The sequence below is a fragment of the Corythoichthys intestinalis genome, chromosome 15 (assembly GCF_030265065.1).
Source record: "Corythoichthys intestinalis isolate RoL2023-P3 chromosome 15, ASM3026506v1, whole genome shotgun sequence".
NCBI classification, from domain to species: Eukaryota; Metazoa; Chordata; class Actinopteri; order Syngnathiformes; family Syngnathidae; genus Corythoichthys; species Corythoichthys intestinalis.
This window is the reverse complement of record NC_080409.1, coordinates 39,851,107-39,870,485: the sequence shown is the minus strand read 5'-3', so window position 1 is coordinate 39,870,485 and position 19,379 is coordinate 39,851,107. Positions and strand designations below refer to the sequence as shown.

General features: G+C 39.1%; 1 protein-coding gene across 1 annotated transcript; it reads left to right on the top strand.

Annotated features, from left to right (window-relative positions):
- Window positions 1-813: 813 nt before the first annotated feature.
- Window positions 814-17,783, top strand: LOC130930956 (endophilin-B1-like). Its single transcript, XM_057859318.1, has 10 exons — window positions 814-1,209; window positions 1,591-1,732; window positions 3,589-3,717; window positions 3,784-3,917; window positions 5,638-5,730; window positions 6,615-6,701; window positions 6,767-6,790; window positions 10,678-10,767; window positions 10,852-10,952; window positions 14,785-17,783. Exons 1-10 carry the CDS (start codon window positions 1,153-1,155, stop codon window positions 15,038-15,040), a joined length of 1,113 nt encoding a protein of 370 aa, XP_057715301.1. The 5' UTR covers window positions 814-1,152; the 3' UTR covers window positions 15,041-17,783.
- The last annotated feature ends 1,596 nt before the right edge of the window (window positions 17,784-19,379 follow it).

The window sequence follows — 19,379 nt, the reverse complement described above, 5'->3', positions numbered from 1 at the left end:
TGGTTGCACCACTTCCCATCATGCATTTGGGCAGAACAGTTAAGTCGCTACAGTATCATTTACTGAAAGCTCAACAAATACACTAGATGGCAATATTTAGTCACAATATACAAACTCACATTTATCCTTTAAGAATTACAAGTCTTTCTATCCTTGGATCACTTTCACTGAAAGAATGTTAATAAAGTTAATGCCATCTTGTGGATTTATTGTTATAATAAACAAATACAGTACTTATGTACAGTATGTTGAATGTATATATCCGTCTTGTCTTATCTTTCCATTCCAACAATAATTTACAGAAAAATATGGCATATTTTAGAGATGGTTTGAATTGCGATTAATTACGAGTAATTAATTTTTAAGCTGTGATTAACTCGATTAAAAATTTTAATCGTTTGACAGCCCTAGTTAAATGTACACCTTATGCCTAATACATACATAACACAATAAAACAGAATTGTTGTGGAACTCAAAATGCTGACTGGACAGTTATGGACTATGCACATTAAATCATTAGTAACATCAAATATTACACAATACACCAAAGTATATCAGTAGCCGTGTCCTTAAGTCTTTCTTGATAGTTTTCCCCTGACCTTTTTACTGCAATAATATAATGAAAACCTGAAATTATGGCTTTTAGTTTTGGCCACCCCAAGATTTTAAGTGCCCTCATCTGGTCACCCCTATGAAAAATTTCTGGAGGCGCTACTGTGTTTTAAACAAGTTTTCCATGTCTGCATTAACAGTGGTTCTGGAAAACATCCGGTTTCGCTTTTATTTTGGTGGTCCTTACCGGAACTAGTCGTATCGATAATAAATCGTCATTTTACTCAGCGACCTCCATCCAACGCAGCAGAAGCTTCAAATTTAAATATTTAACATTTAAATATTTGTAGATGCTATATTTATATAGCTAAACAATGAAAGAGGCCAAAGGAAGCTGAAGGCCAAAAGGACGAAACAACACTACGACGTCATTTTTCGTTCACCACTAGCTAATCTTGACCTAGAGGAATATGGCGGGGTCAGCGAGTGGCTGGTAGTCACTCACCCGGCTCACCTAGCCTTGTCCCACGGTATAAATGACACTCAGGTGCCGGTCGGAGCAACTGGTGCCACCCTCCTTTCGACCTTGACGGCGTCGTCATGGATTTGACGCGGTTGGCCGTGGACGCCGGCCAGTTCATCAACCGGGCCGTCCAGGTAAGAATATAAAATTGTGAAGAATAGAAAAAATTCTCACGTAAATTTGTTCAATTTAGCGCTGACATACACTTTTATTTTACACACACACACACACACACTTGCTTATTATGCATCTGGTCCAAGAAACTCCCATAATTGTATCATAAAATAATGATTACCTGCACAAATGTGCATATGGAACTTTTCTGTACTTTGGCGTACTCCTGGAAAACTCACAAAAATTCAAGCCAACATAAATTGCATTCTTGTTATTTTTATTGCTGTCAAATAGTCAACGTGTGTCATATTTGACTGGAACAGTTACAGTATGTAATGGTCTTAAAAGTATGCAATATTTACATAGCTGGTGGTGGTGACCATTGATGATTGATTTTCCAGTACACTGGGGAGAGTCTTGGCCAGGCCGAGAAGACTGACTTGGACCCCGGTCTGGAGGAGCTTCTCGGTCAGATTGATGCTACCAAGACATGGACAGACCTCATCGTGTCTCAGACGGAGGCTGTTTTGCAGCCGAGCACAGGTGAGTGGAATGTTTTGGACTTCCTCAGTTTCTATCCATCCATGTTCTGTAGCACTTTATCCCAGTCATCTTTGGCCATGAGACGGGGTACACCCCTTAAAACTGCAAAAATGTTCCTTCATACCGTCCCTAAGGTATTAGCTAGCAGCTTGCAGCTGTAAGGCTCAACCCTTCCCCACTGGTTGTTGCTCAGTGTCTGTCAGCTGTGCTACACGATGGCTGGAGGAAGTGAAACTCCTGAACTTTTTCCCCCATTGAAGAAAATGAAATCGCTGGTACGGGAATACTCCGGCTACAGAATATTTACAGACGGCTGCAGCTTAGAGGAGGAGGGCCAACCAACATGTTTGCGGAGGGTGGCTGCCAATGACGCAGCTCCAATATGATTTCGCATTTATACAACAGTCATGAAAGGGGCCGTTTAAATGGTGACTCTCCAAGAATACGAACAAATTTGCATTTGCGTCTCCATTTGAACAATGTCACAATTCCGCATGAAAATGATGTAGTATTCATGCCAGGCCCTAGGGGGCAGTGCAGATTTACAGGGCGACAGAGAATGATAACCTTTGACCCCACCAAGCTCCCTCAGCCCGGAAAAAAATATGCCCCCCCCCCACTCGAAGCAATGTCATTTTTCTTTTGTTCAAAAAGGCACAAAAATTGAAACCTTCAACATATTTAATTTAGAAATATTATTAAAACAGTAAATTAAAGCCGACATTCCGCCATATTTGCTGTTTTTAATGTTTAGTAGCACCGCTGCGCACGCCCAATGTGACGTGTGCGAGTGCTGATGTTAACGGCGCGGTCTCGCGCCGCAGGAGCCTTTGATATGCATGCCGAGGAAGCCCCCCTCAACCCCCCGCAATTGGATTCTTTCACTTTGGCGGCAGGATTCAGAATTTTTCGTCTTCGCCGACACCATATGCACGCGAGGCGAGTCCGCTATTCAGTCAATGCATCTTTGTGTCACATAGTCGCCATGTAAACTGCCCATAATTTCATACCTTTCGGCAAAATTCGCCGTTTTGAAGTCAAAGAGGGTGACCTCCATGAATTGTGTAAATCCGAGGATAAAGTTTTTTTGGGGGGGGTCAGGAGATTTTTTAAATGTCGGATGCTTGGTATGGAAGCGGGGAAAGCGGTACAAAGCCAAAAAAGCACACTAGAGTGGCCAAAACATTGACTTATTTCAACGAAAAAATAGAGGGTACACATTTGTGTCCTGTTTCTTCAATGCCAAGCTTGGCTGCACATCGGACGTGACTGAACACCTAAAATTTCCGCCTTCATTTTTATTTACCGTGCGATAAATGGAATTATTGCATATCGCGACAGGCTTACGGATCACGATATTTCACTTTTTGGTTAGTGTTTATTAACCATTTTAAAAGAAAAATTTTATCTGAATAAATTTGAAAGAAAGAAAAAGCAGGTTTCTATAATACAAATAAGGAAAAAAATCCACTTTACGATGAACTTCTTAGCTTGCAGAGGACGGCGTTCTCAAAAAATCCCAGTGGCTAATGTCTGTCAAAGCTAGCCCTAGCATAGCTGCTTAACCATGGTACACTTTTTTCATTCTTTTAAAATCTGTCAGAGCTCATGGCTAACCTTAACATGTTCTTCTATAATGGCAGCAATTATGTGATGGAGCCTTCTTTGCCAACAAAATCCCCATAATGCTGAAAGAACTCAGCTAGCAGCTTGCTAGCATAGCATCCTTTTTGTAGCAAACCGTAGATAATAGATATCCTTTTTCTACATTGGCAACTCTGTGTTAAAACAAGCACTTCTCTGTTAACAGCCATACTGTTCCTTTTGTTATCTACATTTTATGTGATGGCGAGCAGCCGCGCGACTCGAGGAGCGTCTATACGAGCATCTTGACTGGCCCGCCCCCACCCGACCTCGCGCTCAAGAGCTCCTGGGAGAGCAAATGATTCAAGCAGGGCTGGAGATGGGAACCAACAGCCCTTATGGTGTGTTAGATGCTGCCATGTTGATAATTTGTCATCATCATCTGGGGAATTTATTTTGGGCTTCAGGAACATCGCTGCTGAGGTGTGGCGAGGTTCAGAAGCAGCTCGGCGAAGCCCAGAGGAAGTTCGCCCAAAGCGCCAACATCCATTTTCTCAGTCCTCTGCGACGCTTCGGCGCTTCGGAATACAAAACCATGCAGGTACTGTCGTATCAGTACTGTTATTTTGAGTACCAAGACCAAATCAAATATGTATATTAGTTATGTAGTATTATGTATGTATTAGAGGCGTGCGAAATTTCCGATTCTTAGATTATTTGCGATTCGGCCGTGGAAGATGCGAGAACGATTCACAAACTTCCAAATTCCGATTATTGAATTATACCAGGTAAAGCCGAAGTAAACACAGTCAGCACGGTCTTTGGGACGCAATGAGGACCGGACCAAGAGTAAAAATCATGTTCAACTCATGCCGCTAGATTAAAAAAAAAACAATCATAGCTGACTGCGGCCGACAGCCGCTACAAACAACGCCCAGTTGCTAGTTGCTACAAACAAACGGCTACAGTAGATATCATATATATGTAGAACTAGATGCAAAATGACAGAAGACGGCGGTGTTAGAACATGTATTATTGAACAGAGATGCGAAATGACGAATTTGCCGGCGTTAGTAAAAAGCAGCCATCTTAAAGCAGTTGACTTCTCTAGAAGGCTCTGTTGTAGCGAATCTAATTAACTTTTTATCTAAAATACTCCTAAATCGGCAAAATCTTGTCTTGATACTATCTTTAAATGATGAAAATGTTTTAAAACTGACATGTCAAAAGTAGACAGAAGGGAAATTATGGAATAACGGGAGCAATTTTAACAACTTTAACGGTTGATTCACAGCAATAAAATAATTGAATGTAGTTTAAAGCTGCTGATACAGAATGGGGACTGGAGTACTGTTATTTTTGTAAATTTGTTTACGGTTATATGTTAACTTGATACTGAAATAGTAGTTTGGTTTAGCCTGAGAGGATTTTTGAACAATTTTGGAACTAATGTACAAAACATTTTTTAAAAAATAAAAAAAAGGGGGGTGCATCGATAATCGGAGCCTCTAAATCGTAATAGTAATCGAATCGTTAGGTGCCCAAAGATTCCCAGTTCTAGTATGTATACAGTGTAAGGGTTGGGAACCTCTGGGTATCTCACGATACGATACAATTTGCGATACAAGGCTCACGATAACGATGATCCTTCAATATGACTATCCAAAAATGATCAATACTTGGGTCAGGAAATCATTCTACAATATTCTACAAAACATCTAATGAACAGAAAATGGAATGAGTTCATCTCTTGTACAAGACGTCCATTCCGTTTAAAGTGGAGGGGATGCCACCCTCCCAGTTCAAACGGATTGGATGTCTGTGGCCATCAGTGGCAGCCAATGCCAGGCAATAAGTTAATTTGGGGGCATTTCATGTCATTTCCTGTTGATTTTCTCTTATTTCTTTTTATTTTCCTTTACTTAAATATTTTCTTTTTAATTCCTTTTTCAAAATTAAATAATTCTCCGTAAAAAAAAAATAAAAATGTTAAAAAATTGTTTCCCCCCTTTTTTTTTAACCTTTTTTTAAAATGTTAGATTTTAGAAACCGATAAAAATTAAGAGAATATTTATGATTAAGAAGCTTAAAAAAGAGGATTTGGTCAGGTCAGCAATGTTTCAAAATCATTCATAGAGTTCGAGTTTCAAAACAGTGGTTGATAATCAGTAATTTAAATTAAAATAGGGCTGCCAAAGTTAAAGCTTCAACTTCTTCTCCTGGACAGCTTTATCGTGCTGAATGTTGGCTCCAGATGATGGTACGCGTGTACTTTAGTTTGTCAATCTCAATATCGGTCATAATCGGTCAATTGTATTCAGGAGGAGCGCAGGATGTTGCTGAACAAGCGCCTGGACTTAGACGTCGCCAAAAGCAGACTGAGGAGAGCGCATGAGGCCGAACAAGAGTCCAGGGTGACTAATAAAAGCTTTTTCTTGGGTGAAAAGTAGGGGTGCACGATATCCATATCCGATATCCAGCCGATATCGATAACTTCCTGCTCCTTAAGGCCGATACGATACGATAACCGATAATATATATATAATTTTTCAATGTATATTCGCCTTACTTTTTGAACACCTGTAGGTCAAAAATACTCGTGGTTGATTGAGCATAGATTTGCCTTTGACCGAACCAGAATTTTCATAATGACATGAACATTATTATAATGAACAAAACAAATACAAGAACAGTTTTGACTTCAAAAAGAGTGCCCATATTATTTTTTTCAAATAAATATAATTTGTGTCAATCACAGTCAATCAGTCAGTATCATTGACGATGTGTTCCCCTGAACAATGAGCACTGATCTAAAACAAACATAAATCCAACAGGCATTGTGCTTTGTCAGCAGATAAAACATTTGGTGCAACAGGAAAGGAGACTTTTGTCATCTTGGGTCATGAAACAACTTTCGTAACCTGGAAATTATACTGTAGAACAACAAGCCTGTCAATAATCAAAAGGCCTCTCAAGAACTTGTAAACATAACACTGTAAAATGCAAATATTTGCTAATTGTCATAGTAAGGTTTATAACTCAGTGGAGGTAAAATACGGCCTCTAGAACAGAACAAAACTTTGCATACTGGCAAAACAGGAGTGGAAACAAACGGACACATCCCAATCCGACACCATGCCAAAAATATTATTAATAGGCCCGATAACATATTGTTATCGGATTTATTGGGATGACGTCATAATTCCTATTATCGGACCGATAATTATCGTGCACCTCTAGTGAAAAGGCATCGAAATGTACACAAAGCATGCAAGAACTTCATGAGATTTTGTTTCAGAACCTGAACGCAAACCCGTTGGAGGACGACTACTTTTCGTCTCACGTGTCCTACATGTTCAGATTCATGCGTGTCCGCTGGATGAAGGTGAGTCAGTGAGTCCACGTTATAGTCGTGGAGTCAGCTTGACTGGTTCTCTCTCATCCAATCAGATGTGGGCGCAGGAGATCTCTCAGGTGAGTGAGTGGAAACCGCGACAGATTTCATTAAGTGTCATTTAGTAACAGGCATGAAAATGTCAACTTTCGGCGAAATTTGCCGTTTTGAAGGCAAAAAGGGTGACGTATGTGACTTGTGTAGATCCGAGGAGATTTTTTTTTTTTTTTGGTTATGTCGGACACTGAGTATGCAAGCGGGGAAAGCGGCACAAAGCCAAAAAAGCGCACCAGAGTGGCCAAAACATTGACTTATTTCAATAAAACAAAAGAGGGTACACTGTTGTGTCCTGTATTTTCAATGCCAAGCTTGGCTGCACGTCAGCCGTGAATGAATGCCTAAAGCGCCGTCACCCAGTTGTAATTTTGGAAGACAACAGGAGACAATTACAATCTGGCAGATCGTTAGTCCATCTGACTAACTAACGACGTGTTTTATTGAAGTTGCTAAGCCTGTCGCGATATTCATTGAGTCCATTTATCACACGGTAAATGAAAATGAGGGTGGTAATCTACACGGCTGCTTTTTATCGCCGTGCGCATGCATGCATACATATGTGCGTGCGTGCTGATGGCATATGAGACAACAGTCCTTTCACAGGTGTTTATTGGTCATCAACACGCCGTAGAATTACAGTTCAGACATACAACTTAAGGAAACACATCTATATTAAACACTGTAAATGTTAGCATTGCTACATTGAGGCTAATGGGGAAAAACAACCTACTTTCGCTGCTATGAAACATTGGCAGTCTTCTCCAAAACGCAAGCTTACGGTTAAAAGGTGACACTTCAAACATGAAAAATCACTGGTTAACAGCATTTGCAAACAAAAAAAATGAAAAAAACATTGATTACTGACACCACATGCAATGACAAAAAGAGCTTTTTTTACGGAGTGTAAGGCTTACGGTTAGCAGTTTAGCGAACATACTTCCGGTGAACATTTCAAAATACAAGCGCGTCACGTTCGTCATATAAATAACGATTTCTGGAGTTAATCCCACATACTTCAGAATTCAGATTCTACACTAACAATAGCTTTAAAAAAGCACATTTTATGAAAAATCTGATTGGCAATGAATAATTATTATACTATTATTATATATAGACCCAACTCACATGACGTCACAACCACGCCTCCGCGCCATGTTGTCCGTCTACTTATCGTGTATATGCATTACCGCTACGTAAATTCCTCCTATTATGGCGTGTTTTTCTGCTCGTTAACATTAATAATCATAATGGTGAAGGCGTGTGTGGCGGTTGGTTGCAGTAACAGAGAAGATAGATAGAGAGACTCGAAGTTTTACCGTATTCCGAGAGACCCGGAGAGGAGAGCTGTTAGCAAGCCCTTCTGTGTGTCACATTTGCTTTATTATTTTTTTAAATTCATAATTTCAAGAGTCTCGTCTTTGTGGCGTTCTCTTTCGACACTCGGGCTCTTGCGAAACTGCGGTCAAGCCACCCTCCACTCGTTAAAACAAAGTCAAGCTAGCCGCCCCTCATTTTGTACATGTCAGCGTGTCTTGTTATTATCGCGTCACATCGAACTCTTTGAAAACAGCGACTGTCTCTTTGCAAATGAGGCAGACACAGTTGTTGCGTGTTTTATTGAAGAAATAGTCCAATATCCACCTATCCTTGAAGCGTCGGCCATCGCAGTCAACTTTTTTTTTTTTTTTTGATTGTCGCCATTTTAGAAATCACACAGGGTAATGTTGCATTAGAGTGCTGCTCTTAATGTTTTTCAAAGTTTTGTGAGAATAGGCCGAGTTTCTGTGGAAAAGATAGTTGTAGATATCAGGGTAGCAGATGTCAGGCAGAGAGGGCGAAGACAGCGGGTCGAAAAATATCGATTTAGGCATCAAATATGGATCTGGCGAATGGATAGACTGAAGCTTTTCCACATAACGCCTTTTATGCAACGCATCCAATGAGTTTACCGCGTCTGAAAGCATTGGGGCTTCCATGAATTGCTCTATAAACTGAACGACTAATTGAAACCATTGAGAATAGGGCTAAACAGAGACGGACAATATGGCGGCAGGATACAGCGACACGTCATTCTGTGATGTCGGTGAGTAGGGTCTATAGTAGTATACTATAATATTGATGCTAGATATTTTCTTAAGAATTGTTTTGAATCATGTTCGAAAGGCGAAGTCAGTGTTCTGAATCTGTTTACATTCCATTTTTTTGCACTAGTTAATGCTATCAGCATTTGACCTCATTGTTTACTTGTGATATATTGTTGTTATTTACCTGTTTATTTGTACTTTAATAAAAAATTAAAGTGTTCCAAAATGTTTTTGTGAATTAATAAGCGTCATTAAAAAATTTCATTGCTAAATTAGTTAAAAAAAAAAAAAAAGAGGGGGAGGAGATTATTAGATTAGTCGACTAATCGTAAAAATAGTTGGCTGACTAATCGGGTGTCACGTTCTTTCAACGTGCGCTCATGTGCTAGCATGTTGCCTGATATTGCATCAGGCTTCCATCACAAAAAAAAAAAGTGTTCTGTCATGTGCCACCATATTGCATCACACTCATGCATCACAAAGGTTTCCATCATAAGGACTGTGCGCTCCTTAATATGTCACAAAGAACAACTGAGAACAGTATATAAGGCACAAACAGGTTCAACAAATTCAGTCAGGTCGTCAGCGTTCCAGAATACGCTAGCATGTCAACTGTCCAATACCGCTTGACCAGATTGTTTCCTTTGCCTGTCAACATCAATAAAGTCCTGTGTCTGTGTGTTTCTCCGTCCCCGTCGTGACATCGGGAGAAAATTAGTCATTTGGGACAGCCCTAGTTGTACAGTGTACCGGAACATATTTCCTCCTCACTCTCCTCACCTTTTTAACCTCTGACCCATTTTCATGCCTGTAGTATATTGTCACTTCATGCAATATTGTAATTTTTTTTCAAATGTCTTTGAGTTAGGATTAGAGTTTAGGAACTGTGTTAGGGATAGGACTAGAGCTGAAACGATTACTCGAATAGTTCGAGTAGCTCGCGCTCACGTCACGTGTTTACAGGAAGAAGACAGAGGTGGTGGATATATTTGATTTCTACCATGTATGAATATAGAGGTAACGATGAAGACGTCGTCGAAAGGGAAGAGAAAGGCACCATGAAAAGCAAAAAACAATTTTAACAATATTTAAACGTTGATTCTTACAAATAGTTTTCACACACACAAAAAAAAAAAAACAATGGTATTCAATGCTGGTTTGTTCACATAAGATGTCACCATTGCGCTTTTAAATGTATCACCTGACGCTGTTACAATATGTATGCATTTATACTTTTATCGAGCTTTTTTGCCTGACGAGGGAGGGCAAGAAAAGTCTGGCGGCTTGCCGGGCTTCAGGCCGTTTCAAACTAGCGGCAGCCTAGTGTGAAGGGTTCAATGGCAACCCATTCATTTTGTATAGGGGAGCGGATCTCGGCAAGAGTGAGCGGTGGACGGCAGTTTTGGGCAGAACGGCAAGTTTGAATGAATTTGCGTCAAGAGGCAGGGCAGAGCGCCGCAGTGCTGACCTCAACAACACATCCAATAGTAGAGGGGCAGGCGTACTTATATCTGTGCTATCAGTCAGGCAAATATACGCAAATAACAGCCTACAAAATCTTGATAAATGCTTTTTCTTAAGCTTTTGTGAGCTCTGGGACACTCGAAAAATGACTCATACCTCTCCTTGCTAAGCTAAATTGTACCTCAATGTGTGTTTGTGTGGAAATGTAAGGCTTTTATGAAGCACCTGGGAAAACCCTGCAATGCAAATACTTGCTGATTTCAGGAATTTTGGGGTATGTCTGTAAAGTAATAAAATGTGGATCAAAATGACACGCTGTAAATCCTTCCCAAGCACTTTTCATTTAACGTCATTGTTTTCAGGCAGAGACGGAGCTGAGGATTTGTGAAACTTTGTTTCATCGTCAGACGGAAATCACCCGACAGCTTCTGGGAGAAATTAGCAACACCCACGTATGTACGCATATGTTTTCAGTTTGAGTGGTTTGAACAATAAATGTTGATGCAATGTTGTGGTCCATTGTTGCTGTTTGTCAGGAGAAGCACATGCAGAGCCTGAACGACTTTGTGGATGCGCAGATGTGTTACTATGCTCAGTGCAAACAACACGCCCTGGAACTTCAGAAACAGCTAGCCAGGTTGCAAAAGTTATATTACTTACATATACTTCAACAATTAGCATGAATGAAAAAGATGGACCTTGTTTTTAGGAGGTTTTCGCTATTTGCTGAAAACACATGGTGAGCATTGATTCATCACCTTCCATGCTACTTAACATCACGAATATGCTGGAGCCGATCCTAGCTAACTGAGCAGTTGGCAGAGTACACCCTAAAGTGATTTCCAACCAACCGCATGGCACAAGGAGACAAAACAACTATACCTAGGGATAATTTGAAGTCAGCCTATGATGCATTGTTTTGGGATATGGGAGGAAACCACACTGGGAGAACATGTCCGATGCTGATTTTTTTTGTTCTTTAATTCCGATCCATTTGTTTCAAGATATTTTTTGCCGATACTGATCCGATGCCTATACAGGTAGTCCCTGGTTTACAAACGAGTTCCGTTCCTACGCGGGCGACGTAAACAGAATTTCTGCATAAATCGGAATTAACCATTTAAATACCCCTAAATCTCAAAATAACTATCCAAAAACATGTATTATACGTCATTGTAAGCCTGTCGCAATATGCAATAATTCCATTTATCGCGCGATAAATAAAAACGAAGGCGGTAATTTTTTCCGCTGCGATTTATCACCTCGCGTGCGCGCGGCAGACGTGCTGTTAAAAGTTCGGATTCCTTGTTACCAACTGCGCAAAATGCATCTTCGTTCCAGGTCCGGCAAAAACTAGCGCCAGAGCCAATCGTTCCCATTATATCCTATTGTTCAACGTATACCGGCCGCGTCAGTGCTCCGGAGTGACTGTGGATCATCTATGGCGCGCCGGTGTTGTTGACGTGTGGGTGCTCTCGTCAGGAGTGACATTACACGTGGAGCGGCTATTTTTTGGCACAACGCCGGATATTTACAACGAAGTCCGCCAAAACATTGTTACCGACTTGGCTGCTACTAACAACCTTGCTTTGACAACGAACAGCTGAATGAAATTAAGAGCGCTCTGCTTCAAACTCGTCCTGTTTATGAAAGTCGATTGTCACATGCTGGTGTTGTGTAGTAATGAGCAGACGTGACTTCAGTGGCGCTTGCTAACTTTTTTAATGCGCGCACACACTAGATATCAAGAAACAGCAAACTAGATGTGCTATGTCCATTGGCTACGTGAGCCCAGAGTGATTATGGGACACGTAGTCCATTTACTACATTGATGAATTCTAAACTGTCATGACTGAATGGAAGTTAAGAAGGCCAAATCAATACATACCAGTGACTATAGTATAGTAGTATATAGACTATAGTGACTATAAGTTGCAAATATTGTTAATTCAGTACTTGACACAGATGGATTCGGACCACAAATAGTCTTGCTCATGTAGTAAACCTAGCTGCTAAGAGAGCTGTAGCAATCAACAGTGTGCCCTGCCTCACTTTACAAACAGTAAAGATTGTTCTCAGCACTTTTATTCAAAATTTTTTCAGATCAGTAAGAAGTAAGCACATAAATATTATACACTAAAATGCATGTTTATATGATGGCAATTAAATTTTTGCTTGTTAGCAAAAAAACAAACAAACAAAAAAAAACCAACAACAAAAATGAAACAAAAAATATAATTGTTATTTTTTTACAGAGCATTAAATGTATTGAATCGGATCGAAAATCGTGTCCCCCGTATCCAAAATCGTACCGAACCGTGACTTAACTGTATCGTTGCATCCCCATGGAACACCATTACAGAAGCTATGACGGGAAAAGTTCATTTGCCTAAATTCTTAAGTTATTAAGTGCAATTTTATTTATTTATTTTTTTTAAACACATTTTATTTATTCTGTGTTTCTGTGCGGTATCAATATTGTTGTTTTTTACTTAAGAGGCATGGTCTATTGTTTTTAGTTGCGATTTCTTAAAAAGTATTTTTGAATTTAAGAGTAAATGGGTGTACTTGATCTATTAATATATACTGTATTCTCACTGTGTTATTGTAAATTGGTTAAAAAAAATTTGGGGTGGCGCAATAATATTGCATATCGCAATAATTCATGAGAACAGTTATCGCACACTAAAATTTGTTATCGCGACACGCCTACGTCATTGTACTGTCCTCGCTTGCGGTGTGCCTAAAAATCGATTATTAGATGCATCGAGATTCGACATGTGACGATTCGATTACCATTCATAAATGTTCAAAAACGATGATTTTCGCTAAAACTTTATGACAGCCGCTAGTAGCTGAACAAAATTCAAGACACGTCTGCTGCCTGGACACCTTTAACGGACGCACGCACAAGGTTATGATGGCTGCAGATGAAGTTACTGAGCGAGAGATTTACTCCTGTTCAAAAGACTCAAAAATAAATTTGTCTATGAGACAGGCAGGGACCCAGCGGTCACGCTTTAGGTCCTCTTCTGTGCGCAAGTTATTTTTTAGAGGGCGAGGGGAAGAGAGATAGTTCGTTTTCTCCTTGTCTTTCAGTTGTCCAGCAATAGGTTCAAGTCGTGTTAATTGGAAAAAGTCCCTAGTGTTTTCCTAAGTCCCGTGTCCATCTATCAGAGGTCAGTACATGAACCCTCTTGTACCATTTAGCTTTTTTTATTGTTGTTTTTTAGATGTTACTAGTTAGCGCCGAGCGCTATGCTAATTAGCAACTTCGCTAACATGTATTTCCATGTCAATTTGTGTGTTGTTTGGTGGTTTACAAAAGTTACTCCAGATGGAGAATGTGTAAAACCAGGATTAAGTACAGCGGTATAACTACAAACATGGGAAATAGTACAGAAATCTGTGAAAACAAAGTACATTGGTTAAAAGAAGTCTTATTTCTAAAGACACTGTGTTTCCAGAAAATGTGGAATTCATTCCACCAGTGTAAATTTTATTGTATTGTTGAGAAAAATAAGTACTGCCTTTGAAACAGCTAATGTTTTGCACCTTCTTGTGAAAAAGAGCATCTCAAGGTCAACTGTGTGTTGTGTAGGCAATGTTGAGAAATAAGTACTGCCTTTAAAATGCTTAATGTTTTTGCAATTTCTGGTAAAAAAAATAAATAAAATAAAAGCAGCTTAAGGGCAGCTCTTTGTTGTATGGGCATGTTTCCATCGTTCCTGTTGATTCATTAGGAAATTTAAAATATATAATTGACACAAATTTGTTTGGCTATTTTATCAATTAATCATGTATGATGCATCGATAATCGTGATCAGCGTCAGTACAGTGATCATCGTTCAATAATCGAATAGTAGCACCCTGAATCGTAATTGAATCGAATCGTAAGGGTGCTAAAGATGGCGCGCCGGTAGTCCTCGCCAAGATGTTGGAGCTAAGTTCTAGCTAGACAGCGGGCTAAGCTTTCATCTTTGCCCTCTGTCTCACTGGGCCGCATGACTTCTTTGTGTGCCCAAATGCGATCTTCCTCATGTTTGCGTGTGTGGTCTTTGTGTGTAGATGCTCTTTTACTCTCGTGCGGAAGTACTACCTGATCTACGCTTTCTGCACCGAAATAAGAGCATGCATCAAAAAACAAAAGTCAACATTATAATCAAATGCACATTTCGCCAAAGGGCAGAACAGCCGAATTAATAAAATGAAGTAAAAGATAAGATACTGTGAGGTACAAGAAGGTACTGTTTACACGACTTAATAAAAAAAAAAAAGACTGGAAACAAAATGGCGGACAAGAGTCCGAGTTTGTAAAGTTGAAATCACGTACGTTGTAAGCCGGGGACTACCTGTATTTTATATATCCCTCCTTCAAACACCAGAATACGATGACATTTTGGCCTGTGGTAATTTTAAATAAAGAAAGAATTCCTGTTCACCATTTTGACTGTCAAATGTCCTTTTAGCATTCCGGCAGTGCTGTGCTCAAACAAGTGGCAGTCATCCATCTCTAACGGAGCGTCCAATCATAGCGAGCCATCCCCCGCTGAGCAAAATGGACTCGACTCCTCCATCGTTGTCGTCCACCACCTTCCAGAATTTGACCAAGACTCTTGGACGACAGAAGGTTGCACTAACAACAACAACAACAACCGAGAACCTGATCACACCCATACATCGGAACGGGAACATCCGCCATCTTGTGAGCCCACCTCTCCCTAATAATCAGGACACATCATTTCAAGAGTAGTGGACAGGTGAAGTTGGACAATGACTGCATACTATTTGAAACAATCTGGCCAGAGAGGTGAAGACTATTTTGAGTGATGGACAAGCTATGGCTTGCGGGTCATGTGTGGTACAGCGCGCGATGTTAACCCTTTATAGCGTGCTCTTTGAACCCATTGGCTGGCATTGACGGCCTTAAGTGTCCAATCCATTTTGACCTGGAGGGCTAGCAGCATTCATTGGATTGTCAATGGCGGATAAAGAAAATATTATAAATACTATAAAAATGTTTGTTATTGGAGACCATAACATTTCTGTTTTAGTCATTGTAATTATCTGGGTCTTTGCAGTGCAAATTCTATGGATGCCAATGTACTTGGATTCCATTGACGCATATGTAAGTGGCTGCCATTGACGGCCATGGACGTCCAAATTTCTCATTCATTTCCAATGGCATTAACATTGCATTGAGGCCAATTTAGACATATGCCATTGACGGCCATGTATATAAATTCTATTAATGTTAATGTACTTGGATTCCATTGACGCATATGGATGTCGATACCATTGACGGCCATGGACGTCCAAATTTCCCATTCATTTTCAATGGCATTTACTTTGTTCAGTGCCATTGACGGGCATGTTTGTTGATTCTATTGATACCAATGTACTTGGATTCCACTGACGCAAATGTAAGTCGATGCCATTGACGGCCATGGACGTCCAAATTTCCTATTCATTTTCAATTGCAAAAAAACAAATGTCCCCAAATCAACAGGAAATGACCAAATATCTATAGGACATGTCCCCCAAATGTCCCCAGATGACCTGATATGACTAGGACACGCCCCCCCAAATGTCCCCAAATGACCTGATATGACCAGGACACACCCCCTACATGTCCCCAAATGACCTGGTATGACTAGGACACGCCCCCCAAATGTCCCCAAATGACCTGATATGACAAGGACACACCACCATAAATGTCCCCAAATGACCTGATATGACTAGGACACCCCCCCCCCCCCAAATGTCCTCAAATGACCTGATATGACCAGGACATGTCCTGCAAATGTCCCCAAATCAACAGGAACTGACCTGTTATGACCAGGACGTGATGCCCAAATGTCCCCAAATCAAGAGGAAGTCACCTGATATTGTCCCCGATATAAGATCTGTATCTCCACACCGCAAATACCCAGAGTAATTTCTCCAGAAATTGCATTTTTTAGTTTAAGGAATTTTTGTATTAACGTTTTCATATCTTTTGTTTTTTTATTCTTAATAAATTTATATATATAAAAATAATCATTATTAAAAAATAATAATAGTCGAGACATGGCGTTCAGATTACTGCTGCAACAATTAATCGATTAACTCGAGTAATTGGATTAGAAAAAAGATTCGAATTAAATTTTGCAGCTTCGAGTATTCGTTTCATTAAAGTGGCGTTGTAATGGTCTGTTTTGAAAGTGTTTGCATTTCGTTTTATTGATTTGGGTGGATACACTGCCCTCAAGTGGCGGCAGTGAATATGACATAACTTATTTCACATGGTTGAATGCAGCTGCTCCCTGTTAAGACCAACATAAGCTAAGTTTTTGTCTGAGCTAATGTTTTTTATGCATTCATAATTTAGTTTATTGGTATATTTAGCCGTTTTTTTGTTGGTGGAAGATGTGTTTGAACCATTTGGTAAGAGCTGCAATATGTGCTCGTCTGTCATTGTTCATTCGAAAATGTTGGAAACCTTTGTTAGATAGATATCCCATTCATTGAAACTGAGCCTTCCCAGTTGTAATGAAATTGACATTTGACACCGTCAATTGCAACCAATGTGTTAATCTATTGTAAAATGTGAGCTGTTCCATCAAAAACAGGCGCTTTTATCGGTATACCTCATGATGTGTCTAAATTGTACCCTAGCGGAGGGTACATAAACCCCAAGTGACGTCCGTTATAGTTCAACTTATTTTCCACCCTGTGTATTTTGAAGCCAAGTAAGGTGAAATAGGATCATTACACATACACACTGTGTCACCCCCTCAGTGGTCCCGGTAGGTCAAATGGGTTCCAATTTCCACGTCCAGATGTTGTTAATTTTTCCTTCATAGAGGCTATGTTGTGTAACGCATAGGGAAATACATACATGTAAATGATGTCATCATGTAACGGGATGTTGATGTGTGCGTGTGTTTGTGTGTGTGTGCTGCCAGTAAGTGAACAATGTCAACAGTGGGATGGAGTGTGTTTAATGTGGAAATAAATATGCAAACAGTGACTTGGACACACAAAAATGGATTATCCAACACTTTCAAAAGGATGTTTAATTTGTTGACTGTCATTGACGACGATGGACATCCATTCCATTTCTGGCAATGGCAGTAAAATCATGATCACTCAATGTCAGCCATCTCTGTTGAAATGGATTGTATATTAGTCTCTGTCAGTGTTTGTGAATGAGTTAATTAAGCAATATTACACTCTTAAAGTGAATTTTCAGTTGCCATTGGCGGCAATAGATGTCAATTCCATTAGGATGGGGAGGGCTGACAGCATAGGTGGAGTTTGAGGCAGGGGGGCTACAACATGTTGATGACCCCGAAATGCAGTAACAGCAATAAAATTAACTTACAAGAATATTTATAATAATAAGCTGACAATGAGTGTTTTTTTATTTCCCCATCATTCTTGAGGGGAATTCTAAATCAAGCTGTTTAGGCAATACTTTTCGCCAAGATCGTCACCCATAGGATATGGTACGCCCGCCGATGTCGTGCCATTGTAGTTACCCCAATCAAAAATTGTATCCCCTGGGCGGAGCCATATGGAGGTAGATTTATGTCTTTATTATTCAATCCAAAAAAATGCTTCAATAAAAAATAAATGTGTTTTGAATGCAAAAATAAATTTGAAACTCAAAAAACTAAAAAAAAATGCAAGTGAAAGCCATTTTTCTTTGATTTTTTTTTAATTCAAGTTGTTTTTTTTGTTTTTGTTTTTTTGATTGAAGCAACTTTTTTGATTGAAGTAATGTTGATTTGTGTTTGGGCCTCATTTTGACTAGGACATTTTTGCCTTTATTATTCTATCAAAAAATAAGTTGCTTAAAAAAAAAATAGATTTTCAAAAAGAAAATCACTTCAATCAAAAAAAAAAAAAAAAAGAAAAATTTCAATCAAAAAAGTTTTTGAATGCGCAAAAATATTTGAGGTTGAAAATTTTCATTTGAACACTTAATTTTTCATTGAAAAAGTTTTCTTTGAAGCAATCCTTTTTGTTTTAGGACATTTGTGTCTAAATCATTCAATCCCTCCAAAAAGTTGCTTCAATCTAAAAAAAATTTTTTTTAAATATTTTGTCTTTTTTAAAAAAAAATTTTTATTACATGCAAAGCAAATGACCGTCTAAGGTGCTCGAAAAATAATTTTGACCCATTATAAAAATACATATTTTTGTTCATTTCATTCATTTTTGTTGCAATTTTATTGCTTTACAACTTTTTTATATTTATATATATGAAAGTGAATTACATGCAATGACACTTTACGGCCTCCAGGGGGGGCCTGGCCCCCCTGACCCCCCCTTAAAATCTGCTTATGGCTGGCAGCCAATCAGTTATGCGTGAATTGTTTTCTTTTCATTTTTGTATTATGTCTTGATTTTTTAAAATATATTTTCAAATTTAATCCCTTCACACCTAAGCATGCTGCTGAAGAACATGACCCGTTTGTGTCTCTAAATCAATAAATACTCTGAATTTAGTTACTATTCCCACTTCTGTGGGATGATTGGATAAAACTTTACCCATAGAAATCAAATCATGAGGTTTGACACGCCGTCTTTGCTATTTTTTGCTCTTTAAAAATGGCTAACCAAACGCAACTTCAAAAAGGACAAGGTAATGTGCTCATTTCTCATCAAAAACACATTAATATTAAAAATAACCAATAAAAGCATGAAATATCCCCAGCCAAAATTGTACTGTGTTCTGGTGTTTGAGTAAATATAAATAACAGCGCAGATTTATGTTTTTTTTGCCCAGCAGAAAAAATGCGGGTCTGACAGGGTTAATGTGTTATTTTTTATTTTAATGTATGTTTATTTTGATGATGGATTTATTTTTAAGTAAAGTAGGTTTTAATTTACATTTTCCAAATGAAATTCATTTAATTTTGATTTAAATGTATTTTTTACTTATATAATAATTATTTCTTTTTTATGTTTTGACAAACGAGTTTTCCTAAACGATTTGTTCAGAAAACATTCAAGGCCAACAATCGGCAAAATAAAAACAAGTGCTGAATTGTCGTTCCATTAGCCAACAGGAAGA